The sequence below is a fragment of the Hyperolius riggenbachi genome, chromosome 4 (genome assembly GCF_040937935.1).
Source record: "Hyperolius riggenbachi isolate aHypRig1 chromosome 4, aHypRig1.pri, whole genome shotgun sequence".
Classification (NCBI taxonomy): Eukaryota; Metazoa; Chordata; class Amphibia; order Anura; family Hyperoliidae; genus Hyperolius; species Hyperolius riggenbachi.
In genome coordinates this window covers 260,144,860-260,171,799 of record NC_090649.1, presented here as the reverse complement: position 1 = coordinate 260,171,799, position 26,940 = coordinate 260,144,860, and the positions used below count along the sequence as shown (strand labels likewise).

The 26,940-nt window shown below is 42.2% G+C and overlaps 1 protein-coding gene across 2 annotated transcripts; it reads left to right on the top strand.

Moving 5' to 3' along the window:
- Window positions 1–963: 963 nt before the first annotated feature.
- On the top strand, window positions 964–25,440 carry GPR63 (G protein-coupled receptor 63). Of its 2 annotated transcripts, none has more exons than XM_068279411.1 (2): window positions 964–1,004; window positions 23,995–25,440. In XM_068279411.1, the coding sequence occupies exon 2, from the start codon at window positions 24,096–24,098 to the stop codon at window positions 25,362–25,364; it is 1,269 nt and encodes a 422-aa protein (XP_068135512.1). In that variant the 5' UTR covers window positions 964–1,004; window positions 23,995–24,095; the 3' UTR covers window positions 25,365–25,440. The 2 variants fall into 2 exon arrangements, with proteins under 2 accessions (XP_068135512.1, XP_068135511.1); XM_068279410.1 differs by lacking the exon at window positions 964–1,004 and adding an exon at window positions 13,554–13,590.
- Window positions 25,441–26,940: the final 1,500 nt, after the last annotated feature.

Genomic DNA, 26,940 nt, shown 5'->3' with positions numbered 1-26,940 from the left:
GCGGTTCGCCATGCCTGCGACCCCTATTGCGCTCCTGCACCAACTGGCTGAATTACCAGGCCACCCAGCGGAGGAACCAGGTGGCCCGGGAGGACGGCAAGGGACTGATCGAGCCTGAACGGGGCTGGAAGAAGCCCCAGGTATGTATATATTTTTCTTTTTACATCTCATGTGTACCTGAAGTCAAAGAAAAAACCTACATGCTTACCACAGAAGAGGGAAGCGCTGGCTCCCATCTGTGCATGAGTGCAGGCACCAGCAGGGTTCGCGCATAGGGGAGCGGGGGCTTAAGAGGGCCCTGTTTAACACTGGAGAGGTCAAAGAGAATCAGGGTAGCCGCTGGACTTTCCAGAGGCTTCCCACTACTTAAGTAGTTTTTTTTCCTTCCAGGGATGTCAACAAGATGTAACTAATTCTAAATTGACGCAAATTATCCTGCTAAATTTATGCCACTGGAAAACTGGCCAAAAACATGAAAACTGCTCCAGTATATTCTTCCCTTACCTGTAATGCGTTTTATCTACTCACTGTAGGGCCTATAATTGAGTGAACAGCTACCCTATGAAGGACAGAGACTGTCACATAGACACTGACTGACTCAGTCAGACAGGTATTCACAATGTCATTAGTAAGTTTCTCTTTCTTGCCAGTTGTGTCTCAAAGCTGCACTTTTTTTTTGTTTCTGGGGAGCCAATAGGGGCTGGTGGGTGTGGCCGTCGCTGTAGGCCGGGCTTGTGCCTAGTTGCTGGCTGCTTGCTTCTCATGGAAGGACTTGTGGGTTGTGGACCAAGCAAGCACAGTTCTGTACAGCTGCTAAAGCGCTTCTCGCTCCAGGCATGATAGGCAATCAGGGGACTCGTGCAATGCTAGGAGCTGAATCGGTGTGCGCCGAAATGAGCTCCCCTGCAGGAATGAATGGATGAGACTGAATCGTCCGGTGAAACAGCGCTGTAGTCGGGGCGACTGCTGGGGAAGTCACTGCTGGGCGAGAAGCGTATCCCCAGGTCAGTAGCTGCTTCGCATTCCTATTGTACGCGGGCGAGCACTGGAGCTGCAAATGTCTTCCGGCTGCACAAATCACTATTGCAGGTACTGCTCAGCCCGGGCACGGCTTCCTTTCACCTCTCATTGCTAGTACTGCACATCATGCTACAACACGTGTGGCTGCAGCCTGCAGGGGACTGAGGGGAGAGCTATTGGTGATGTTGTCGGTAGTAAGAAATGCACTCCTGATACTTTGTTCGCGTTACATTGTTACAAGTCATTCTCTCTCCTTTCTTCCCCCTCGTCTGGCCTTTTCCGCAGAGCTGCTCGAAGTGAGGCAGCTGTACCTAACAAAGGTTGTGCATGTTTACCTGTCTGGCATATAAAATCATGCTTCTTGCATACTAGGATTGCAGTTGGACTAAACTTTATCTGCTAACGTAATAGTGTTGCTTTCCATGTTGTCTTACTAAAATCACATGTTTTTATTATTTCTATTTTACTATAAATGTTTTCTTTGTACCCTAAAATCTGAGTGGCCACTTGGTGCTCATGCCTTTCTACAGATCTCTTGCACAGGGCAAAAGGAAAGCATAGAGCAATGCACCCTGTATATATTTAGAGAGTTTAGTCTGCCCCCCTCATCTGTGACTAAACACAAGTTGTAATTTGATCTGTTAGCTGACTGCTACAGCAAAGAGGTAATTGATAAACACAGGATGTTAACAATATGTCTGCTTTCTTGAAAGCAAGAAGTAGACTCACTGCAGATTTATTACAGGATTTGTATCAGTTGTAACAAAGAAATGCAGTTTAACTTTTAGAGCAGAGAGGAAGTTCTGAGTTCAGGTCCACTTTAAATGGAACCTGTAGGGTAAAAAAAAAGTGCTCAGTGTGAGTGCTTACCTCAATAGACGTAAACGTCTGGATGGTCCAGAGGCTTCTTCCGTCCCGGTCCTCTGGTCTCCCGCTGTCCCCTTTGAAAATCTGCTTGTCGATCCTTGTTGTCTCGCACATGCGCAGTAGCATGGACCCGCTCAGCATTTGGCACTAGTCTGTAGGGGGAAAAAGAGTTGAAATTACCCAGGGCTTCTAATGGTCCCCCGCAGATGTCCTGTGCCCGTGCAGCCACTCACCAATGCATCCGATCCCCACCTCACTTCTGGAATTTCTGACTTTAAAGTCAGAAAACCACTGCACCTGCGCGCCGTGCCCTTGCTCCCACTGACGTCACCAGGAGTGCATTGAGCAGGCCCAGTATGGTCTGCGTCTGTGCAGTACACTCCTGGTGATGTCAGTGGGTGCGAGGACACGGCCGTGCAGGCGCAGTGACTTCAAAGTTGGAAATTCCAGAAGTGAACCGGAGGCGTGGACTGGAGCATCGGTGAGTGGCTGCGTGGGCACAGGATGTCTGCGGGGAACCATTAGAAGCCCCGGGTAAGTTCAACTTTTTTTTTTTTTTTTTTAGAGTAGTACCAGTAGAACCCAACATAAAACCTCATAGAGAACAGTTTTCTAATGACAGCACCCTTTACAGTCCAAAGTGTTTTGATTGGCCAAATAGTGTGGGCGTAGTTTACTACAACCTATTGGAAACCTAGCCGTTTTAGAGGATGCTGTCCATCACATTACCTGAATTTCCAGGTGAGGTTTCCTGCTGCCTGAATTTCCTGATGAGGTTTCCTGCTGGGTCCTCTAAAGTAGACTAGCACCCGGGTTTTTGTGCTGAAGTCCTCACGGGTCTGTGCTACTGCGCAGTGTGGCTGTGCTTCAGAGGTCCCAGCTCACAAATGTCTTGGTGGAGAAATATGAGGGAAGCCTCTTGAAGATCCCCTCCTGAGGTAGGTATTTGTTTTTTTTTCCCTCTGGGGAGAGAAAAAAACCAGATACCTCACAGATTTGCTTTAAGGGTCGGTCCACACTGTGTACATTGTATGGCAATACCATCACAATGGTGCTGGAAGATCACCTTGCATGTTGACGTGAGGTGCGACCATACAGTGAAGCATACAGTAAAATGAATGTGTGCTTCACTACCACAATAAACTTGCAAGTTGTCTGGTAAAAGTAGAGCATGCTGTGAGCTACTCCAACAGGATGCACCACTTGTTGAGCAGTTCAGTGCCCTGTGTTGCCCTCCATGAGCCCCATTTGAATGCTGTTAAAATGCAGACGAATGGCAGCTTTTGTTACATCACACGTGTTAGCGCTTGACTCATGGTGGCGTTACCCAGCCGCAGAAAATCGCAACATAATTTTGGAGTCATCAGCCAGATAGAGTATAATTTGAATGTTACTAAAACAAACCTCCTAATAATGGTATGTTTTTCAAAAATAAAAAACTGAAAATGCGCAGTTTAAAATGATTACCCACAACAGAGTTTCAAAACATTTTATAGGTTGTGAAGAACTGAACATTGTCACATGTTTGAATTTTCATCCATTCTGCTGATAGCAGCCTATGATGCAGAGGTATTCCTTGCAGCATGAGATGGTGCATTTTCATGCATGAAGATGATTTTGTCACGGAAAAGACAGTTATTTTTGTACCATGGATGGAAGTAGTCAGTCAGAAAATCCACATACTTTACAGAGGTCCTTTTCACACCTTCAGGGACCCTAAAAGGGTCTATTCCAAAGAATCCGGCCCAAAACATGAGTCCGCCAACTCCTTGCTGATGTCAAAGACTGTTTGGGACATGGTGGCCATCCACCAACCATCCACCACTGCGTCCATCTGGACCATCCAGAGAATGCAGGGCACGCCTCGATAAATAAGACTGTTTGAAAATGAGTCTTTATGTAGCGCTACTCCCACTGCAGCCATTTCTGTTTGTCAGCATTGGTTATGGGTGGCTGAATAGAAGTTTTATCTATAATGCTGGGAACACAAGATACGTTTTTCCCGTTTGATTCTCTTATCTTCTGCTCGTTTTTCTTATCTTTTTTTGCCATTCACTTTTATGAGGAATTGAGCGGTAAAACAATCGAAGAGAAATATCGGACATGACGGACTTTATCAATCAAACGCATCTAAAATCTCAAATATAACGTGTGTTCCCAGCATAACTGCAATCCTCTGGAGGATCCTCCAGAGGCTCCAGCAGCTTCAAATACCTGTTTGCTGCTTTGTAATAGCATTTTAGCAGCTGCTCTCTTAAGGCTCATACACACATCAGACCATAGCTTTTGAAAATGAAAGATCACAGACCAATTTTACCCCCTTCATGTAGTATGAGAGCCATACTCTACACAGTATTTTCTATGGAGCTGAACTCCCCATCAGACAGAAATCTTTGCAAGATGCTGCACACACAGATGCTGTACAGACACAAAAGATCAGTATCTGCAAAAGATCTGTTCCTGCCAAAGATCCGTGCAGGGAAACAGAGTTGGACGGTTGCTAGGCAACACGAGTGGCTGTAAATAGATGGCAAGATACATGGGTGGTATAAGGGTATTTATTGGGCTTAAAGAGAGTCTGAAGCCAATAAAATTGCCTCTTTTTACGCCCCAGTCCTCTTAAGCATTAAGATGGGTTCACAAGTAGTAACGAGTAGTTATCTACTCAAATTTGTGATTCAAATGAGGCTTAATTGCCTCAGCTGTGTGCATGGGGGGGGGGGGGGGACTCCCTCTTTCTGGCTTGTAATTAATCTTTGACACTTAATTACAATTTGCATAATTTGGAATACTGTGTATTTTGGGATACCAAAATGGAGTAAAGTTCCAGCTATCTGGTACTAAGGCATCCGGCAGTCAACCGACTGGCATGCCTGTGGGGGAGAATGGCGGTTGAACTTTAGGCCCCATTTACACTTAATCAGTTGGTACGCATTTTTTTTATCTTCTCCATGGCAGAGCATTATGAAAAATCTTTCAGGTAAAACGCGTATAGTGTACTCTGAGCCATTGGGAAACATGGGCCTTACTTTGAAAATCAGTTGTCCTTTCAGTTATAACTGAAAGCAACTGATTAAGTTTAAATGGGGCCTAAGGTGCCCACACACCATACAATTTTTATGCAATCTGTACAATTTTTATACAATCCTTACCAACATCCATGTAGTATAAATGCACTTGGTGATTGATAGTACAGCCAGATTGCATGAAAATTGTATGGTGTGTGGCCACCTATACTGTTTTACAGAGCGGTGTGCAGCGCAAATGACTTACAAATCCTCCGTGTACAGTCTTCACACTTCCCGCAGCTTCCAGCTGCTGTGCTGCGTCCATGTACAGCTCCCCAGCATGTCAACTGGACCCGCAACAGGTCACATTGCACGTTCAGGAACCGTACACAGAGGACTGCAGCTGGGAGCTGCAGGAAGTGTAGAAGAGCCTGGAGGTTTTGTAAGCCGTTTCCACTGCGCACCAGTCTACATGGGGGGTGATGTTCTCTTAGGGAGGGTTGCTTAACCACTTTACCCCCGCGCGTACGGATTTCTCCGCCCCTTTTTCCATCCTTTCACCCCCAGGGACGGAGAAATCCGTACTTTGCGCACTCCCGCCACTGTCCGCGCTCCCGCTCGTAAACACGCCGCCGCCCGCTCGCCCAGAGATCAACGAACGGGAAAATCCATTCCCGTTCGTTGATCTAAGCCCCGCAATGATCTGCTGCCGCTCGGCTGAGCAGCGCGATCATTGTGAAAAAATAACAAAGTCCCAGCCTCTTTCTACTTCCTGCAAGCGTCCGGAAGGACGCTTGCAGGTCGCATGAAACAAATTGGTAATGTTGCCATCTTGTGGCCAAATAGTAAAACTACACCCTAACCATTTTTTACACACAAATAAACTTGTTTTACACAAAAAATTAACTCCTTACCTCCCACACTCCCCAATATTTTTTTTTTTGTAATTAAAAAATAAATAAATTTACAATTTAAAAAAAAATACATAAATAGTTACTTTAGGGACTGAACTTTTTAAATATTTATGTCAAGAGGGTATAACACTGTTACTTTATAAACTATGGGCTTGCAATTAGGGATGGACGCAAAACTGAAAAAAATGCACCTTTATTTCCAACTAAAATATTGGCGGCAAACATTGTGATAGGGACATCATTGAAACGGTTTTATAACCGGGATAAATAGACATATACATTTAATGGGTTTTAATTACAGTAGCATGCATTATTTAAAAACTATAAAGGCCGAAGGCCGAAAACTGAAAAATAATAATTTTTTTTCCCACATTTTTTCCTATTCTCCCATTAAAACACATTTAGAATAAAATTATTCTTGGCATAATGTCCCACCTAAAGAAAGCCTAATTGGTGGCAAAAAAAACAAGATATAGTTCATTTCATTGCGATAAGTAATGATAAAATTATAGACGAATGAATGGAAGGAGCGCTGAAAGGTGAAAATTGCTCTGGTGGTCAGGGGGTAAAACCCCTCAGTTGGGAAGTGGTTAAAGTGTACCAGAGCTGTTGCAAAAGGAAGATTTGATACTCACCTGCAGCTTCCTCCAGCAGCATGCACAGTAGACCCGTGACTGAGCCTGTTACCGGGGCTGATCGTGGCTGAACCGCAGACAGCGGGAGGACAGCGCGGGACTCAGGCATGTTTATGCTGCTGGAGGAAGCCTCGAATGAGTATCAAATCTTCCATTTACAACACCTCTGGTTTACTTCAACTTGTCAAGCAACTAACACACACATATCCGGAATCCCTGCCTGTGCTGGATATTAGGGGTTTTGCTGTAGCATGTGCGGTGACATACACCTGTGTTCACATCCTATTCTCAGTAACATGCAGTGGCATGCACCTGTGTTCACATCCTATTCTCAGTGACCTGCACCTGTGTTCACATCCTATTCTCAGTAACGTGCGGTGACATGCACCTGTGTTTACATCCTATTCTTAGTAATGTACAGTAACATGCACCAGTGTTCACATCCTATTCTCAGTAACGTGCGGTGACATGCACCAGTGTTCACATCCTATTCTCGGTAACATACAGTGACATGCACCTGTGTTCACATCCTATTCTCAGTAACATGCAGTGACCTGTGCCTGTGTTCACATCCTATTCTCAGTAACGTGCAGTGACATGCGCCTGTGTTCACATCCTCTTCTCTGTAACGTACAGTGACATGCACCTGTGTTCACATCCTATTCTCAGTAATGTGCAGTGACATGCGCCTGTGTTCACATCCTCTTCTCAGTAACATACAGTGACATGCACCTGTGTTCACATCCTCTTCTCAGTAACATGCAGTGACATGCACCTGTGTTCACATCATTTTCTCTGTAATGTACAGTGACATGCACCTGTGTTCACATCCTATTCTCAGTAACATGCAGTGACCTGTGCCTGTGTTCACATCCTATTCTCAGTAACGTGCAGTGACATGCGCCTGTGTTCACATCCTATTCTCAGTAATGTGCAGTGACATGCGCCTGTGTTCACATCCTCTTCTCAGTAACATACAGTGACATGCACCTGTGTTCACATCCTATTCTCAGTAACGTACAGTGACATGCACCTGTGTTCACATCCTATTCTCAGTAACGTACAGTGACATGCACCTTTGTTCACATCCTATTCTCAGTAACATACAGTGACCTGTGCCTGTGTTCACATCCTATTCTCAGTAACGTGCAGTGACATGCGCCTGTGTTCACATCCTCTTCTCAGTAACATACAGTGACCTGTGCCTGTGTTCACATCCTATTCTCAGTAACATGCAGTGACATGCACCCGTGTTCACATCCTATTCTCAGTAACGTGCAGTGACCTGTGCCTGTGTTCACATCCTATTCTCAGTAACTTGCAGTGACATGCACCTGTGTTCACATTCTATTCTCAGTAACGTGCAGTGACATGCACCTGTGTTCACATCCTATTCTCAGTAACATGCAGTGACATGCACCTGTGTTCACATCCTATTCTCAGTAACATGCAGTGACATGCACCTGTGTTCACATCCTATTCTCAGTAACATGCAGTGACATGCACCTGTGTTCACATCCTATTCTCAGTAACATGCAGTGACATGCACCTGTGTTCACATCCTATTCTCAGTAACGTGCAGTGACATGCACCTGTGTTCACATCCTATTCTCTGTAACATACAGTGACATGCGCCTGTGTTCACATCCTCTTCTCAGTAACATACAGTGACATGCACCTGTGTTCACATCCTATTCTCAGTAACATACAGTGACCTGTGCCTGTGTTCACATCCTATTCCCAGTAACGTGCAGTGACATGCGCCTGTGTTCACATCCTCTTCTCAGTAACATGCAGTGACATGCACCTGTGTTCACATCCTATTCTCTGTAACATACAGTGACATGCACCTGTGTTCACAGCCTATTCTCAGTAACATGCAGTGACCTGTGCCTGTGTTCACATCCTATTCTCAGTAACGTGCAGTGACATGCGCCTGTGTTCACATCCTCTTCTCAGTAACATACAGTGACATGCACCTGTGTTCACATCCTATTCTCAGTAACGTACAGTGACATGCACCTGTGTTCACATCCTATTCTCAGTAACGTACAGTGACATGCACCTTTGTTCACATCCTATTCTCAGTAACGTGCAGTGACCTGTGCCTGTGTTCACATCCTATTCTCAGTAACATGCAGTGACATGCACCTGTGTTCACATCCTATTCTCAGTAAGATGCAGTGACATGCACCTGTGTTCACATCCTATTTTCAGTAACGTACAGTGACATGCACCTGTGTTCACATCCTAATCTCGGTCACATGCGGTGACATGCACCTGTGTTCACATCCTATTCTCTGTAACGTGCAGTGACATGCACCTGTGTTCACATCCTATTATCTGTAATGTACAGTGACATGCACCTGTGTTCACATCCTATTCTCTGTAACGTACAGTGACATGCGCCTGTGTTCACATCCTCTTCTCAGTAACATACAGTGACATGCACCTGTGTTCACATCCTATTCTCAGTAACGTACAGTGACATGCACCTGTGTTCACATCCTATTCTCAGTAACGTACAGTGACATGCACCTTTGTTCACATCCTATTCTCAGTAACGTGCAGTGACCTGTGCCTGTGTTCACATCCTATTCTCAGTAACATGCAGTGACATGCACCTGTGTTCACATCCTATTCTCAGTAAGATGCAGTGACATGCACCTGTGTTCACATCCTATTCTCTGTAACGTGCAGTGACATGCACCTGTGTTCACATCCTATTATCTGTAATGTACAGTGACATGCACCTGTGTTCACATCCTATTCTCTGTAACGTACAGTGACATGCACCTGTGTTCACATCCTATTCTCTGTAACGTACAGTGACATGCACCTGTTTTCACATCCTATTCTCAGTAACGTACAGTGACATGCACCTGTGTTCACATCCTCTTCTCAGTAACATACAGTGACATGCACCTGTGTTCACATCCTATTCTCAGTAACATACAGTGACCTGTGCCTGTGTTCACATCCTATTCTCAGTAAGATGCAGTGACATGCACTTGTGTTTACATCCTATTCTCAGTAAGATGCAGTGACATGCACCTGTGTTCACATCCTATTCTCAGTAAGATGCAGTGACATGCACCTGTGTTCACATCCTATTCTCTGTAACGTACAGTGACATGCACCTTTGTTCACATCCTATTCTCAGTAAAGTGCAGGGACATGCACAGGTGTTCACATCCTATTCTCAGTAAGATGCAGTGACATGCACCTGTGTTCACATCCTATTCTCTGTAACGTGCAGTGACATGCACCTGTGTTCACATCCTATTCTCAGTAAAGTGCAGGGACATGCACAGGTGTTCACATCCTATTCTCAGTAACATACAGTGACATGCACCTGTGTTCACATCCTATTCTCAGTAACATACAGTGACATGCACCTGTGTTCACATCCTATTCTCAGTAACGTGCAGTGACATGCACCTGTGTTCACATCCTATTCGCAGTAACGTGCAGTGACATGCACCTGTGTTCACATCCTATTCTCAGTAAAGTGCAGGGACATGCACAGGTGTTTACATCCTATTCTCAGTAACGTGCAGTGACATGCACCTGTGTTCACATCCTATTCTCAGTAAAGTGCAGGGACATGCACAGGTGTTCACATCCTATTCTCAGTAACATGCAGTGACCTGCACCTGTGTTCACATTACACTCCCGGTCACATGCTGTGACGTGCAAGTTAGATTTATTTACAGCAGTGTTGAATGAGAACAGTTATGGCCTGGTCACCACCAACTAGCAGGAGATGTATGTAGGAGGTTGAGCTGCATAGACCTGCTGCCCTGCTCCCTTCACTAAGTGGTCAGGTGGGTGGAAGGATACTCTGTGAATGGTAGGAGCACTCGCTGAGCATCTCTGTGAATGGGTTCTAAGTAGTTGTTACACACTTGCAATACCAATTGCTGCCTAAAGGCCAGTAACGTTCACTTTACTGAGGAGTCGCATTTAGCGACGAAACCGGTCAAGCGCACGCGGCCAACAAACTAGCAGGCGTGGGGACGGACGTGGCAAGCGGTGGGAGGCAACACAGCGCAACAAGCCAACCCGGCGGCCAACGTTTGGGGTGGAGCCCAAAAAAACTCTATGTGAACAACCTCAGCCTAGCTTGTGAGTGTGCAATCTTTTTTTATAATTAAAAGTTTTTTTTACAATTTTACGCTATGGGAGCTCTGGTATGTCTCTTTTGAGGTGATTAAAAGACCAACAGACAGCAGTTTTGGAATTCGGGAGAAGGTTTCCGGTGAAAGGCAGGGGGCGGCCAGATGACCCCATAGGCGCTGAAGACCCACTTGACTGAGGGTCATAACATAGCGGTGAGTGGCCACTGCGTGGGGTGTGGTGGTGGTTTCTTGCCGAGGCGGGCACGGCTACCATTCCTGAGTGGAAGCGGAGAGCAAAACCTGAATACTAGCTGCACACAAGAAATATCTGTTGGGACTTTTATGAGCGCAGCTAATTTGTACAATATTGAACGTTCACTTTACAGACAGCCCTGCTTGGTTATCTGCAAAGAAGCCTGTTTTGTTTCTATGAAGCGGGGAAAACAAGGACACACCCAGCATCAGACACTACAATGCAAATAAAATTATGATTGGAAAAGAGCTCTCCAACCAACCTCACTATTGTATCACCAAAATAGAGAAGTACAGACTGGCACTCGATGCTACAGCTGGGAAACATGTAGGCTGCTCTGGGATTTTGTACTGCAAATACGTGCACTCAATGAAGTCGCATCACCATTTGAATGAGAAGGAAGGAGTGAGGCACAGTAATTGCACCTTTAATCACTGAACCATAGCAGTGGGGGTTATCAAGCCTGACAGCTGTTTCGTGTTAAAAACACTTCCTCAGAGGCTAATGCAGTGAACCTCAACACTGTAGGGAAGTCAATTACATTGAGGGCCACCTGCACTCATACTAGATTTTCTCCCAAGATGATCACAAATTATTTTAGTCTACAGAAAGCCAATATGTGTACATAGCTTAAAGGGAACCTGAGGTGTGAGGCATAAGGAAGCTGTCATATTCATTTTCTTTAAACAAAACCGGTCCAGCTTTTACACCAGAAACAAGCATGTGGCTAAACTAGTCTTTCAGTCAGAAACACCATTTGCATGCTTGTTTAGGGTCTATGGCTAAAAGTAGGAAATTAAGAAGCTTAGCAGGACAGCCAAGCTATGCGCAATGCTAAACCGGAAATAAATATCAGCCTCCTTATCCCTCTAAGCTCAAATTAAGGGTACCAGCTGTAACTTTTCATGTGCATTGACTACCTGGAGCAAGCATGCATCTGGTTTAACCAGTCAGAACGTCTGATCTGCATCATTGTTCTGGATCACCAGCTTGCAAGGTAGGTAGAGGATCACCATAACGGCAACTAGAATTTTAATTAGGACTACGTCAGTGTCCGCTTTCAGTTCTTAAGCCCGATCTACACGATCCGATTCTTTGTGCGATTCGATTACGATTCTATTTACGATCCGATTAAGTCCGACATGTCCGATCGGGATTCAATTCAATTAGATTTGCCATTGTTTTGCAATTTGACAGAATAGCAATTGGGGACACTACAGCATTTTGTAGCAATTGCGCTCCAATGCAAGGTATAGAAGTGCTGCAAAATCAGTTTTAAATCGCTGTTCAAAAGCGATTTTGCAGCAATTTGGTGTGCTGCGATTCTAGTTTGATTAAAGCTTTATGTGCCTGTTGGGTCTCTCCATTTCTGTGTGTTCTGGCCGGTAGCCCGACAATTGCACAGAAACAAAGACCTTTTTTGCAAACAGGGATCCGGCATTTTGAAAAAACTTTATTTAGAGCACAAAAACGCCTGTGCTGTACAATTGCATATATAGCACTTGCAAACGCTTTGCAAAACAAGGCCAAAAACCGCGCAAAGCACTGCTGCTATCAGTGAATCTCAAAAATACAAATGTAGTCATTAGTATCTGGGTATCAGATACTAACTACTAGAAACTGGTATCAATAGAAAGATAAATTAGGCTTTATTAACTACTGGAAATATGTTTTATAACAATACATCCAATAAAAAAATAAAATGCAGTCGCACTCATACATGGAGAGGGGAGCGTAGCCGCAAAGAGGAGGGTACCGACGAGCAGTGGAGGGGTTGCTGAGCATGCTGCAGAGGCTTCCCTCTACACTAGCGAATATCTTTACCCCTTAAAGAGTATAGCTCAAATGGGCAGGGCTCTCTTTCCCCTTAAAAGGAACCCGAGGTATGAGACCTATAGAAGCTGTCATATTTATTTATTTATTTTTTTGTTTTAACAATACCAGTTACTTGGCAGTCCTGCTGATCTTTCTGGTCAGTAGGGTCTAAATCACACACCTGAATCGAGCATGCAGCTAATCTTGTCAGATTTTTCATAGACCTCTGATCTGTATGCTTGTTCAGTGTCTATGGTTAAAAGTATTAGAGCCAGAGGATCAGCAGGACAGCCAGGCAATGTGCATTGTTTAAAAGGAAATTAAAATGTCAGCCTCCATATTCCTTTCACCTCGTGTTACCTTTAGAGGACAACTGAATAGAGAGGTATATGGAGGCTGCCATATTTATTTTCTTTTAAGCAATGCCAGTTCCCTGACAGTCCTGCTGGACTATTTGGCTTCAGTAGTGCCTGAATCACGCCAGAAACAAGCATGCAGTTAATCATATCTGAACTGACAATGTTATATATATATATATATATATATATATATATATATATATATATATATATATATATATATATATATATATATATATATATACACATTTATACTTTTACGTACAGTATTTTGTCATGTCTATATAAGCTGCACTTGGGTTTCCTAGAGTTATCTGGATTAATTGGCCATATTGCATCTTCCCCAATGCCTTTGTACTCTGTTTATCTCCGTTGCCCTCAGTGTTCAGTTATGTGTAGTTACTGTATCCATCAGGGTAATGGTGTCTGTATCTTTTGACTTCAAGAATGTGCAAATGCTATTTTTTAATCTTTTGATTTTTCTTTTTCTGTTGGGTATCTATTACAGTTAGAAATGACAGGAATTTAGGATACTCCTACGGATGGATTATATGGTTGCTATGGAGACAGTTGGGCCATAAATGAGGCCCTAGCTGAGGTATCTCTATCAATTCAAAGAGCTCTGAAATTTAACCCCTTCTAGAGAAGACAGAGGCACAAAGGCAGAAAAAAAATCCCTCTGGTCTAATTTTTTATTTTCCTTAAATTGCCTGCAGTATAAGTGCTTTTAGGTTGTTAGTGAATGCCAGTTCAGTACTGCAATGAGTCATTTTATTGTAGCTGTACTAAAATCAAATCTTAATTGAGCTACACAGTAAATGGATAATACCTACAATGTGCATGTTTAACACAGCACTGATGTATTTGAATTATGCTAACTCTTAAAAATAAGTTGTTATACTGAATATAGAGGCTGGGGGATGCACTGGCTGAAGTTGCTGTTTACCTGTAAATACATTATTCACCCCATCTATGGACATTTGCTGATATTTTACACATTTGGAGATTTGGCTGATAGACCAGAGTTCTGGTTAGAGCTTGGCACTTTTCACTGCAATTATAACTGTGTTGGAAGACACTGCCTAATTAGTGCAAGCAGTCTGCATCACTTGCATTCACTGGACCAAATAATGGATGTAAAACACATTTGCAGCAAATTCCATTGTGATTGGTTTATGGTAAACGGCAAGGTAACCCTGGGCTGCACACCTCTGTTGGTTTTACTAGCGACAGTCCATGTATTTGTACATTCCAGCTGAAACTGCTACCTCCTCGAGACCTCAGAATTTGTCTGCACGTTGGAAATTGGGAGATTAAACAAGGCAGCCGGGCCTGCTCCCTTTTAAAAAAAAAATCTGGTTGGGAGGCGGGATTCAGAGTCTAGCCCCCTGCTTTTGGCTGACCATCCTGTGGCATTCCATTGGGCAAAGTTGGTCATGAATGTATTATTCATCCATAATTTGGGCATCATTCATTGCCCACATACATGTGAAAAAGTGTATATATACAGTATATATGACTAAACTTGGCTATTGAATAGTATTCCATTACAAATAAATTCAAAGAGAACCCGAGGTGAGGAGAGGATATGGAGGCTACCATATTTATTTCCTTTTAAGCAATACCAGTTGCCTAGCAGTCTTCCTGATCCTGTGTCTCTAATACTTTTAGCCATAGAACCTGAATAAACATGAAGTATTATTTTAAAAAATCAGATAGCGCTAACAGATAAAACAAATTTATTGAAGTTAATATTCATAAAAAATGATCTGCGGTTAAAAACCCACAATTGGATGGGTAGGCCTTAGTTATCCAAGATTTCCAGAAAAATATTCACTTAATGTGAACTAATTTGATGTCCAAAACTTCATACAGAGGTAATCCTCTTCAATGTTTGATAATAAAATAGCATGCTAGGCAATTTTCACCTTATAAAAATATATGTGACCTGATATTTGGGCATCCAATGAGCTTCCCATTGATGAAGTGGTTAAACATCAGAGAACGTTCATTATTGCTGGGTTTTGTGCCTCACAAAATAAGTCTGTGGTACCTGTAGTTCTTCGCTAAGCTTAGCCTGCTAAGATGGTGCCAACAGTGCACTTGAAGTTTGATACTCACGATCCCCGTGACGGACTAGAGCCAGCTTTGAGAAAGGAAGGCGTACCTTCCGAAACGTCAGCTTCAGGCATAACGTGTGACGTCACACGCAACGAGGAAGAGGGCGTGAGCTTATCATCCATACGGAGTGTGGAGATACGGAGTCCGTGTGTCAACATCCACTGCTTCTCTTCCGGGAGCCGGGCAGACTGCCCGACCCTGCAGCCTTTACTCTGCAGCGCGTCAGTCTCTCTCACTGTGCCGCCGGCCGGGGCCAATGAGATTGAGCGGCTTCCCCTGCAGAATTTGTGCAATTTCCACGCTACCCTCTAGTCCGTCACGGGGATCGTGAGTATCAAACTTCAAGTGCACTGCTGGCACCATCTTAGCAGGCTAAGCTTAGCGAAGAACTACAGGTACCACAGACTTATTTTGTGAGGCACAAAACCCAGCAATAATGAACGTTCTCTGATGTTTAACCACTTCATCAATGGGAAGCTCATTGGATGCCCAAATATCAGGTCACATATATTTTTATAAGGTGAAAATTGCCTAGCATGCTATTTTATTATCAAACATTGAAGAGGATTACCTCTGTATGAAGTTTTGGACATCAAATTAGTTCACATTAAGTGAATATTTTTCTGGAAATCTTGGATAACTAAGGCCTACCCATCCAATTGTGGGTTTTTAACCGCAGATCATTTTTTATGAATATTAACTTCAATAAATTTGTTTTATCTGTTAGCGCTATCTGATTTTTTAGAATTTTATTGTTATTGTGAGGTGTTGGGATACCTTTGATCAGAATCAGCAGCTTTAATAGTGGCGCAACGCTTCCAACATTTATATGAAGTATTATTTATTTATTGTATTTATAAAACGCCAACATATTATGCTGAATCAGCTGATCAGTAGTAGATCAGTTACTCTGACTCAGGTTTTATTGGATTAGCCATATGCTTGTTCACCATCTCTTAAAAAGGACAAATAAATGTACAGTTATTAATATGGTCAGCACGGTGGCGTAGTGGTTAGCTCTCTCGCCTTGCAGCGCTGGGTCCCTGGTTCGAATCCCAACCAGGGCACTATCTACAAAGAGGTTGTAAGTTCTCTCCTTGTCTGCGTGGGTTTCCTCCGGGCACTCCGGTTTCCTCCCACATTCCAAAAACATACAGATAAGTTGATTGGCTCCCCCTAAAAAATTGGCCCTAGACTACAGTACTTACACTACATGAGGCAATGGTAGGGATTCGATTGTGAGCTCCTTTTGAGGGACAGTTAGTGACAAGATCTATCTATCTATCCTATCTATCTATCTATCTATATATATATATATATATATATTTATACACTGTACAGCGCTGCTTAATATGTCAGCGCTATATAAATACTAAAAATAATAATAATGGTCAGGGCCAGCTGCTTGTAGCATCTCTCTGGCTGCAAAAATTGTTTGTTCTCCTTAACCACCCACTGATTTTGTATGCTCTGTGGTAACCTGCTGTCCCAAATGGTCCCTTTTGAGCCTTCTTCACACCTATTTGTTAGTTTTGTCTTGGGGAAGCCTTTTGGCTTCCTCTCCAGTATAAAAAACCCAAAGTTTTTCTACAAAGTCCAATCTCAGATTTGATTGTGATTGCCAGTTGGTGTGCAATCCTGATTACTCATGGTTCTGCCGTGACAACTGTCGCTCTTAGGCCTGGTGCATACCAAAAACCGCTAGCAGATCCGCAAAATGTAGTGTTTCAGCTAGCATTTTGCGGTTTTGTGAAGCGTTTTTGGTGGAGTAGATTTCATGTATTGTTACAGTAAAGCTGTTACTGAACAGCTACTGTAACAAAAAACGCCTGGCAAACCGCTCTGAAGTGCCGTTTTTCAGAGCGGTTTGCGTTTTTCCTATACTTAACATTGAGGCAGTATGCTTGCACTATATTATCGGTTGAGATGGACCTGAAAGGCTCCCCGGCAAAGATTCATCTAGCGTTCACACAGCTTAACACAGCTTCACTCTCTTCTTGTACATATCAACTGCTACCTATAGAGTGAGCAGAGCCTTAAAGCAGGATTAGCCATACTTTGCCAGGGAAAAAAACACATATATAAGTAGATAAATACTTGATCTACTTACATAACATGTATTGTACTGTCCACGTTTTGATTTCAGTGAATGTTATATAGTAAATGAAGAGAATATTGTTCCTGGTGGGAACCATTTCTTTTGCCCACAGTTTAGGCTAAATCCTGATGTCATTTCTGCCCTTTACTTTTTTTTTCTTTTCTCCTCCAATCGCTGAGTCACCTCAGCCTTGCTTGTAAACACAAGTGAGCAGGGGATTGTGTTTCAGATAATCAGCTAGGCAGGGAAATAAATGGAAGAGGAGGATTATATTATAGATAAAAAGAACCCCCAGCATGCAACTGTTTGGCACTGACTACTAAAGGACCAGTGCTCCTTAAGTATGTGATAACTCCAAACCATAACAGCAGAAAAAGTTTTGAATGCAGGATTAGCATCTTTATCACTTAATACACTCAGACCAGTTGCTGTTGAAATTTGATTTTTATGGTGACAATACCCCTTTAATACTATTACTGCAGATGTTATCAGCATTCAGAAAATGCAGCGTATGAATAATAATTAAGAATAAGAACCAGCTAGTAAGTCATTTTTGAAATGTACTTTAAACAGTAAGGACATGGCTGTACAGTATTTCAAAATAGAAGCTTGTTTTATCACACATTAATAAGTACACTTGCACTTTAATTTATATACAGTTAGAATTATGAAGTCCAGTGCTGGTGGACATTCCAGGTAAGGCTTCTCTAACTGTCATCAATGGACCTTTCTCCTAAAATTTTTTACTGGCTCTGAAATTCCATATGTGGTCACTATTCACAAAGACATTGGTAAAACTCCACCCTGTCAGTTTTTTTTTATTGAGTTGTTAATTGTAAGCACCTAAGCACACTAGCACGCTTCTGTCAGCTTTTCAGCAACACATCAATGCTACAGATGCTTAAAAGCGGACTGGAATGCACACAAATGTTAGTGTTCAAGCCATAAGGGATTTGGATTGCTATCAAATAGAACCACACAAAATGTGTCATTTTGATAAAAAGTGATTTAAATGATCAACCTTTTACATTACACTGAATAGAAATAATAACCACTTTCAATTCCCAGTCAGTTTAATAATATGATTAAAGTAAGCAGAAAACCATTTTTATGTCAGAGCGTTGTTCTGTATTGTGAAGTAAAATATATAATGTAGCCCACTCAGCATGAGATTGTAGGCATCTCTGTGGGGGAGCTCAAAGAAATAAACACCCCAATATAGCATGACAGCCTTTACACTATAATAATAATATATAATACCATTGGAACGGTCAGATGCAGCAGCTGCATTTGGTTAGTCAATATCCAAGCTGTACAAAAATTAACAAAATTTACACACACACACACCACACACACTTTTGTCAAGTATGTTGTTATGGTGGCTGTAGCATTTTGTTACTGGTTTATCGTTGTCACAAAGTAGGCAGAGGTTAGCCTGAATCATATATGATGAAAGGCCTGCTTGTTAGCACTTGTTAAACAGCTGATTTCCCTAAACACTGTAATACACTGTAATTAATTTAGGTGGCCACTAGGAAACTTAGGCACTGCATAGACCACAATACTAATTGTGGTTGGAGTGGCGCCTAATAGACAATTTGGGTGTGGGAGGTGACAAGTAAAAGCAAAACAAAAGCATTAAAACGCATTGTGTAAATTAATGTTCCGTGTGCTGAATCTTTAAGTAACAATTGCTGGCTGAGTCTATTGTGTTCACCCTGCCCATGGATGCTGCTATGTTATTCCCTGCACTCATCCCTTTTTCATAGACTGAACGCACCACTCATAGAAGCTTACAGCTAATTGGTTGCACCCAGTCAGTCTAGAACCCTCCGACTTGCGCGCGCGCACACACACACACACACACACACACACACACACACACACACACACACACACACACACACACACGCACACACCTTCCTTACAGCAGCTTGGTTGCTCCCAGTCAGTCTAGAACGCTCCTGTTTTGTCACATGGGTAGGCAGGGGAACAGTGATTGCTCTGTCACCTGGAGAAGTGCCTTTCTTCTGTCAGTCAGTTTGTATATGAAAGTCTCTTGTTTTTCACTTTTCAAAAACTACAATTTTGTTTCTCTTTTTTTCTTTTGTTATTCCTAATTTTAAGTATTGTTTCTTGAAATGCATGTAAGAAAACTAGGGCTTTAAGATTTTGGTAAATAGAAACACATGAAAGTAAAGTAATTATTGCTGATCAGTGTATGCTTTTTGAAAATACATTTTTTAATGTGTGATGCCGTTCCCCCACTCATACTGTTCAGGGAAGTGCTAGAGCCTGTTTTCAGAATGTTGTTGTAATTCTACCTCTAGTAGTATAGCTTTTGAATTGTTGGCTTGCCTTTTTATTTGTACTACATGTATATAAGTTGACAAATAAAATCAGGTGCTTATTGCTGTACTCAGACTGGCTCCAAGCCTCCTGAGAAATATGGCCAGTCCTGTTGTGAAAGATGCATCATGGTAACTGCTGGAACAAACCACCCTCTCAGCATGTTCTGCTTGTACCCCAGGGGGCACTACTGACAGTTTCATGGGACTGTTTGTGAAAGGGAATCTTATCATAGTAGCAGGGAGCTTAGAGCAGTGGCTTTTATTAAAGAGTAGTGTATAATATGATGCTGCCATTTGATTTTTAATACAGTGGCTTGCAAAAGTATTCGCCCCCCCCTTGAAGTTTTCCACATTTTGTCATATTACTGCCACAAACATGAATCAATTTTATTGGAATTCCTCGTGAAAGACCAATACAAAGTGGTGTACATGTGAGAAGTGGATCGAAAATCATACATCATTCCGAACATTTTTTTTTTACAAATAACTGCAAAGTGGGGTGTGCGTAATTATTCGGCCCCCTAAGTCAATACTTTGTAGAACCACCTTTTGCTGCAATTACAGCTGCCAGTCTTTTAGGGTATGTCTCTACCAGCTTTGCACATCTGGAGACTGAAATCCTTGCCCATTCTTCTTTGCAAAACAGCTCCAGCTCAGTCAGATTAGATGGAAAGCATTTGTGAACAGCAGTTTTCAGATCTTGTCACAGATTCTCGATTGGATTTAGATCTGGACTTAGACTGGGCCATTCTAACACATAGATATGTTTTGTTTTAAACCATTCCATTGTTGCCCTGGCTTTATGTTTATGGTCATTATCCTGCTGGAAGGTGAACCTCCGCACCAGTCTCAAGTCTTTTGCAGTCTCCAAGAGGTTTTCTTCCAAGTTTGCCCTGTATTTGGCTCCATCCATCTTCCCATCAACTCTGACCAGCTTCCCTGTCCCTGCTGAAGAGATGCACCCCCCGAGCATGATGCTGCCACCACCATATTTGACAGTGGGGATGGTGTGTTCAGAGTGATGTGCAGTGTTAGTCTTCCGCCACACATAGCGTTTGGCATTTTGGCCAAAGTTCCATTTTGGTCTCATCTGACCAGAGCACCTTCTTCCACATGGTTGCTGTGTCCCCCACATGGCTTTTGGCAAACTGCAAACGGGACTTCTTATGCTTTCTGTTAACAATGCCTTTCTTCTTGCCACTCTTACATAAAGGCCAACTTTGTACAGTGCATGACTAATAGTTGTCCTATGGACAGAGTCTCCCACCTGAGCTGTAGATCTCTGCAGCTCGTCCAGAGTCACCATGGGCCTCTAGACTGCATTTCTGATCAGCGCTCTCCTTGTTCGGCCTGTGAGTTTAGGTGGATGGCCTTGTCTTGGTAGGTTTACAGTTGTGCCATACTTCCATTTCTGAATGATCGCTTGAACAGTGCTCCGTGGGATGTTCAAGGCTTTGGAAATCTTTTTGTAGCCTAAGCTTGCTTTAAATTTCTCAATAACTTGATCCCTGACCTGTCTTGTGTGTTCTTTGGACTTCACGGTGTTGTTGCTCCCAATATTCTCTTAGACAACCTCTGAGGCCCTCACAGAGCAGCTGTATTTGTACTGACATTAGATTACACACAGGTGCACTCTATTTAGTCATTAGCACTCGTCTGGCAATGTCTATATGCAACTGACTGCACTCAGATCAAAGGGGGCCGAATAATTATGCACACACCACTTTGCAGTTATTTATTTGTAAATAATGTTTGGAATCATGTATGATTCCCGTTCCACTTCTCATGTGTACACCACTTTGTGTTGGTCTTTCATGTGGAATTCCAATAAAATTGATTCATGTTTGTGGCAGTAATATGACAAAATGTGGAAAGCTTCAAGGGGGCCGAATACTTTTACAAGCCACTGTATGTGAGAAAAAGCCCTGCCCTATTCATATAGAAGTATGGCTTTAACCGGTGAGTTCAACCCCCCCCCCCCCCAAAAAAAAAAAAGTTTGAATAAGTGGTGATGTATTATGGGAAAAGGAGCAATGAGCAAGGGAAAATGACATTAACCCCCCTATTATCTCTGATTGTAATAATGGGGGCTGTAATGCTATGGCTACAGCTTTCCAGAACCCTATTGTGATCAGTGAATGTCCTTACTTTTGGTCCTTCATGCTCTGGCTACACCATTGCTAAGATATCTTTGCAGCGTGGTTAGAAGGGCTGGATCCTGTCAGACAATTAGGTTTGTATTGGGTCCAATTGCTTTTCAGGCCTCACTAATGTTCAGGCTTGCTTACATTTTATATTGACACTACATGGTTACTTTTCTTAAAGGATACTCGAAGTGACGTTTGACATGACATAGACATGGGTCCAGGACTTGTCCACAACCAACTTGGGTCGGGACCTTTGACCCAGATCCATGAATTAGGTTGCCGTAATGTACACCCTCAGTTCAATCCTACAGGATGCAGTGGCTGCACTCTTGCTGCTGGCAGTCCTTTGGGATTAAACTGCACACGTGCCCATGACAGCAACTTAATTTATGGATCCGGGTCAAAGATCCTAACTGAAGTGGGTTGTGGACAAGCCTGGGAGGTTTTACAGCTAACTACAGTGTGGAACAGTACCAGGATTGAGTCCTCATCTGGATTACATTATCTATACAAGTATTTTATCTACTTACTACCCTTTTATGACTCAGTTTTCCTTTAAACCTCATTGAAAATCTGTGGACTATCTTAGATTGCAATCCATCAATCGTAACCATCCAATATTGGCTTGAACAGTTCTGTAAAGAAACAAAATAGACAAATCTTAAAAAGTTGGTAGAGAAGTATCCTAGCAGACTCAAGACTGTAATTTAATGCAAAAAAAGTGTTATCACAGAGAACTGACAAAGGGAGGTGATAATTTATCCTTCTCACTGATTATGAATGGTCAATGAGATGCTAATTCAGAACTCAGTGCCATGGAATATGATGGCACTTTATGAATCAATAATAACTAATGCAAATTCTATGTTATTGTATGCATATATGCAGCTTGGATATGTATTAATCAAATGCACTAGCTGCCACATACATCTGTTTGGTTCTTTTTGAAACTGCATGAGCTCACACATACCATTTACCTTCCCTATCAATGATTGTGTGTTGGTTTTCTCTAAACTCTGCTATACTTTAACCTGGTAACTTAATCTGGAAGTACCAGTATGACCAGACTGAGCCTTGGTAATATAAGCAAAATGTACCAGTATGTCCTGTCAATCCGCTGTGGGTGGGTGCTCTCCTGCCACTTGTTCATGGTGCAATTTAAACATAGGGAATTGGTGAAGGGGAACATATGCTTCTTGGTAACCTAGAACAGTTTTTGTAGTGTTTGGCCATCTTGTGGCCAAAATGTAAAATTACAATCAAAATACATTTAAAAAAAATGACTATAGTTATACCCACTTCTAAAAATGTTTACATAAATAGTTGCCTTAGGGACTGTGAATGAATGTGTATGTCATGAGGGTATGCTTGTAATTATTGGAGTACAAAAAAAACACAAAACAGAAAAGAATACACCTTTTTATTTCCAGATATTGTATATAATGTCATCATACATTGTACTAGGAACCTAATTTAAATGTTGTGTTAGCAGGGACAAGTGGGTAAATAAAATGTGTGGATTTTATCTGTAGTAGCATTGTTTATTTCAAAACTTTAGGGGATGGAATGTGGTTTTTTTTTTTTTTCATTTGTCGTCTCTTTTTCCCTATAAACATGCTAGAAAATAAAGTAATTGCTGAAAACCAGTATCGCCCACAAGAAGCCTAATTTGTGGTGGAAATAAAAACAAAATATAGATCATTTAGGTATGATAAGTAGTGATAAAGTTATGGCAAAATGAATGGGCGTAGCGCTGACAGGTGAAAATTGCTCTTGGCAATAAGGGTAAATTGGTCTGTGGGGTGAAGTGGTTAAACGGTGCTTTTTTTTCCCTGTATTAAATACATGATGCAGCTATCCTTCTTTCAACTGATGAGGCCAGGATAAGTAATGCAAATATGAGTTTCTGTTATTCATCATGGAGGTTCGTGAAATTATTTTTGTAAATATGTTGTTGCATATAAAGGTCCCAGTGGAACAGCAGTAGTGGCGAGTTGTGCAGTTACAAACCAACCTCTGTCAGGGCTGCTCATTATCAGTGTATTTTATAAGCGAGAACATTTAAAGGAGTTTCTCACAGACAGCATTTTCATTTGGGGGATGAGGCGGGTTCTGCCAGGGATTCAGAGCACGTTTGTAGATCCGTAAATCCTGCATTTGTAAGTTGCCATTATTCTACTCAGTCATTGTTAGCGCAATAATGCTAATCTCAAGAGTAGTGTAATTTTGTGTTGCCTATGGTTAATTACATTGTATGGTATAATTTTCTGTTTCTTCCTTTTCAGTTCTAAGAAGATATTTTTGGAATGGAGTGGAGGAGGAACCATGGAAAGTAACAACATACCAGAATTGCTGAGATGCCTTGTGAAACTTGCACTCAACAGCTATGGTGTTCTCGGCAATGCTTACACCAGCTCATCCGGTGACATCTTATAGTACATATAGTACACACATTATCTTTGAAAATGGCTATACAAACTTAACAACGCCACAGTCTTCGTTTCGTGGAAACCTGGATCTGCCACCAAAATACAGTCCAGTTGCCATGACCACAGCTGGTACATTACCACTGAACACTACATCTCCCACTGCACAGCCAACAAAAGATAATTTTGAGACCTTGAGTTTACCACTTCAAATAATTCTTTCTGCTGTGATGATTATTATATTTTTGCTGTCATTCCTGGGAAATTTTGTGGTCTGCCTCATGGTCTACCAAAAAGCTGCCATGCGGTCTGCAATTAATATCCTGCTTGCGAGCTTGGCATTTGCTGACTTATTGCTTTCTATCCTGAACATGCCCTTTGCATTAATAACCATCATCATGACAAAGTGGATTTTTGGGGAAACCTTCTGTAGAGTATCTGCCATGTTTTTTTGGTTGTTTGTGGTGGAGGGTGTTGCTATCCTGCTTATAATAAGCATTGACAGGTTTCTAATCATTGTTCAGAAGCAGGACAAGCTGAACCCTTATCGGGCAAAGATTCTCATTGTGATTTCATGGGCGACTTCGTTTTGCGTTGCTTTTCCTCTTGCTGTTGGCAATCCACAGTTACAGGTGCCATCCAGAGCACCACAGTGCGTTTTTGGCTACACCACAAATTCTGGTTATAAAGCTTATGTCATACTGATTGTTTTGATTTTCTTTTTTATTCCGTTTATGGTTATGCTGTATGCTTTCATGGGCATACTGAACACTGTGCGCCACAACGCAGTCCGTATACATAGCCATCCGGATAGCATATGTCTCAGCCAGGCAAGCAAGTTAGGCCTTATGAGCCTACAAAGGCCTTTTCAAATGAATATAGACATAAGCTTTAAAACTCGTGCCTTCACCACCATTTTAATCCTATTCATAGTTTTTATTGTCTGCTGGGCACCATTTACTAGTTACAGCCTTGTCGCCACATTCAACAGAGACTTCTACAATAAGAACAACTTTTTTGAGATAAGCACTTGGCTCCTTTGGCTATGCTACCTCAAGTCTGCACTAAATCCAATCATTTACTACTGGAGGATAAAGAAGTTTCGGGACGCTTGTTTGGATCTAATGCCCAAGTACTTCAAATTTTTACCCCAGTTACCTGGTCACACTAGAAGACGGATAAGGCCTAGTGCCATATATGTGTGTGGGGAACATAGGTCTGCAGTGTAAAGCCCGTTAAAAGTGTATTTTTAGAGTGACTGCCATGATGTATTTGTTATGTGTTTTAAATTATTTCCCCTGTGCAAAAAGTGATACATTCTGTTCTCTGCCAGGAAAAAATGTGAAACTTGTTACCTCTAGGATTTATTGTAAATCCATATTTGATAAGTACTTTTGTCAGGTTAGTGCTTACCGGGCCAGCAGTTGGTGTTATTGCGGCCACCTTGTATGCTGCTACAAACATTGGATGTGTCATCCCCCCTCCCCCTTGAAAGAACTGTTGCTGCTTTTGCTATTAGAGGTGAGCCAAAATGCTCTACAGCTAACATTTTTAGCTTTAGTTTTTTGGGGGGAATTTTTTTTGTACACGTGTGTTTTTTTTTCTTCGTTTTTTTAATACATTTTATTTGGAGTTCTGCCACCTTCGCTGGCTCAGGTCCCAGTTTGGGAAAGAGAAATTATTAAAGTGATCCTGTAGCAGATAGCTGTAAATAAAAATGATAGTATGTGGCCTTGCTCCACTGCAGCACTCCCCACTTTCACTAACTGGGCTCTCCTGAGGCATATGTTTGACTCCAGTGCTTTTGGATTTCACTCAAAGGCCCAATCAGCAGTGTCGGCAATGTGATTTCACTTTACTTTTTTCTCCCTTCATCTCTCGACAATGATCGCCTAAATACAATGTATCACTTTTATCATTTTGCCTAACCCTAACCTCCCCTAAACGTTAACCATTTTCTGATGCCTAATCTTTCTGACACCCCCTCCCAAAAAATTAAAGCCCCTAACTACTCTCACATGTTTTACAGATATCCCTTTGCCTCAGACTCGCTTAGTAACATACACCATTAAAAAAAATGGGGGGTCAGGGGAGGGTAACACCAGGACACTTGTTAAAAGGTTATCTACCAAGGGCTTTATTTACACTTTTTTTTTTACCCTAGTTCAGGTACTTCGAGTAGCAGCTCAGTCAGTTTTTGCATGGCAGTGATAATATTTTCTGTGACAAGAGCCTGCTGATGTGGTCGCCAAAACCAAGCATCACATATTGATAAGCTGGTTGCCCAATTATAATTCACCTCCTTGCCCATCTCTGATAACAAGCACTAAAATCTGATAAAAATCTCAAACCAGACCTGTCATCTGCCCCATCCCCTCAACTCATGTGACAGCTGCGCTCCTGTTGCATTGGTGCAGAGGCCAGCGAATGTGGCAAAGGGTAGAGGTGGCATGCTGGACTACCATACCAGGAAAGCACAGCACCCATCTGAAGCTTTAGAGAGCCCATTTGTGACAGTAGGCAGCACTGCTGAGGTTGTAAGGCTGCATGGTGTTTTTCAACACCACTCGTTTTACAATAATCCAATATGAGATTGTTTTACGTTTCATTGACCATGTTTAATTATCTACCTGCTCATCACATCTCTTGTAGACATTTGTGCCAAGATACCTGAATCTAAATTCCCATCTCTGCTGTTTTGTTATGGCATCACAGTTTGTGATATGTTTCATTAAGTTTACACTTTGAAGAATGGTGCATAAGGAGACAGACTTGAATTGATGAAGCTGAGTGTGAAGCTAGTGG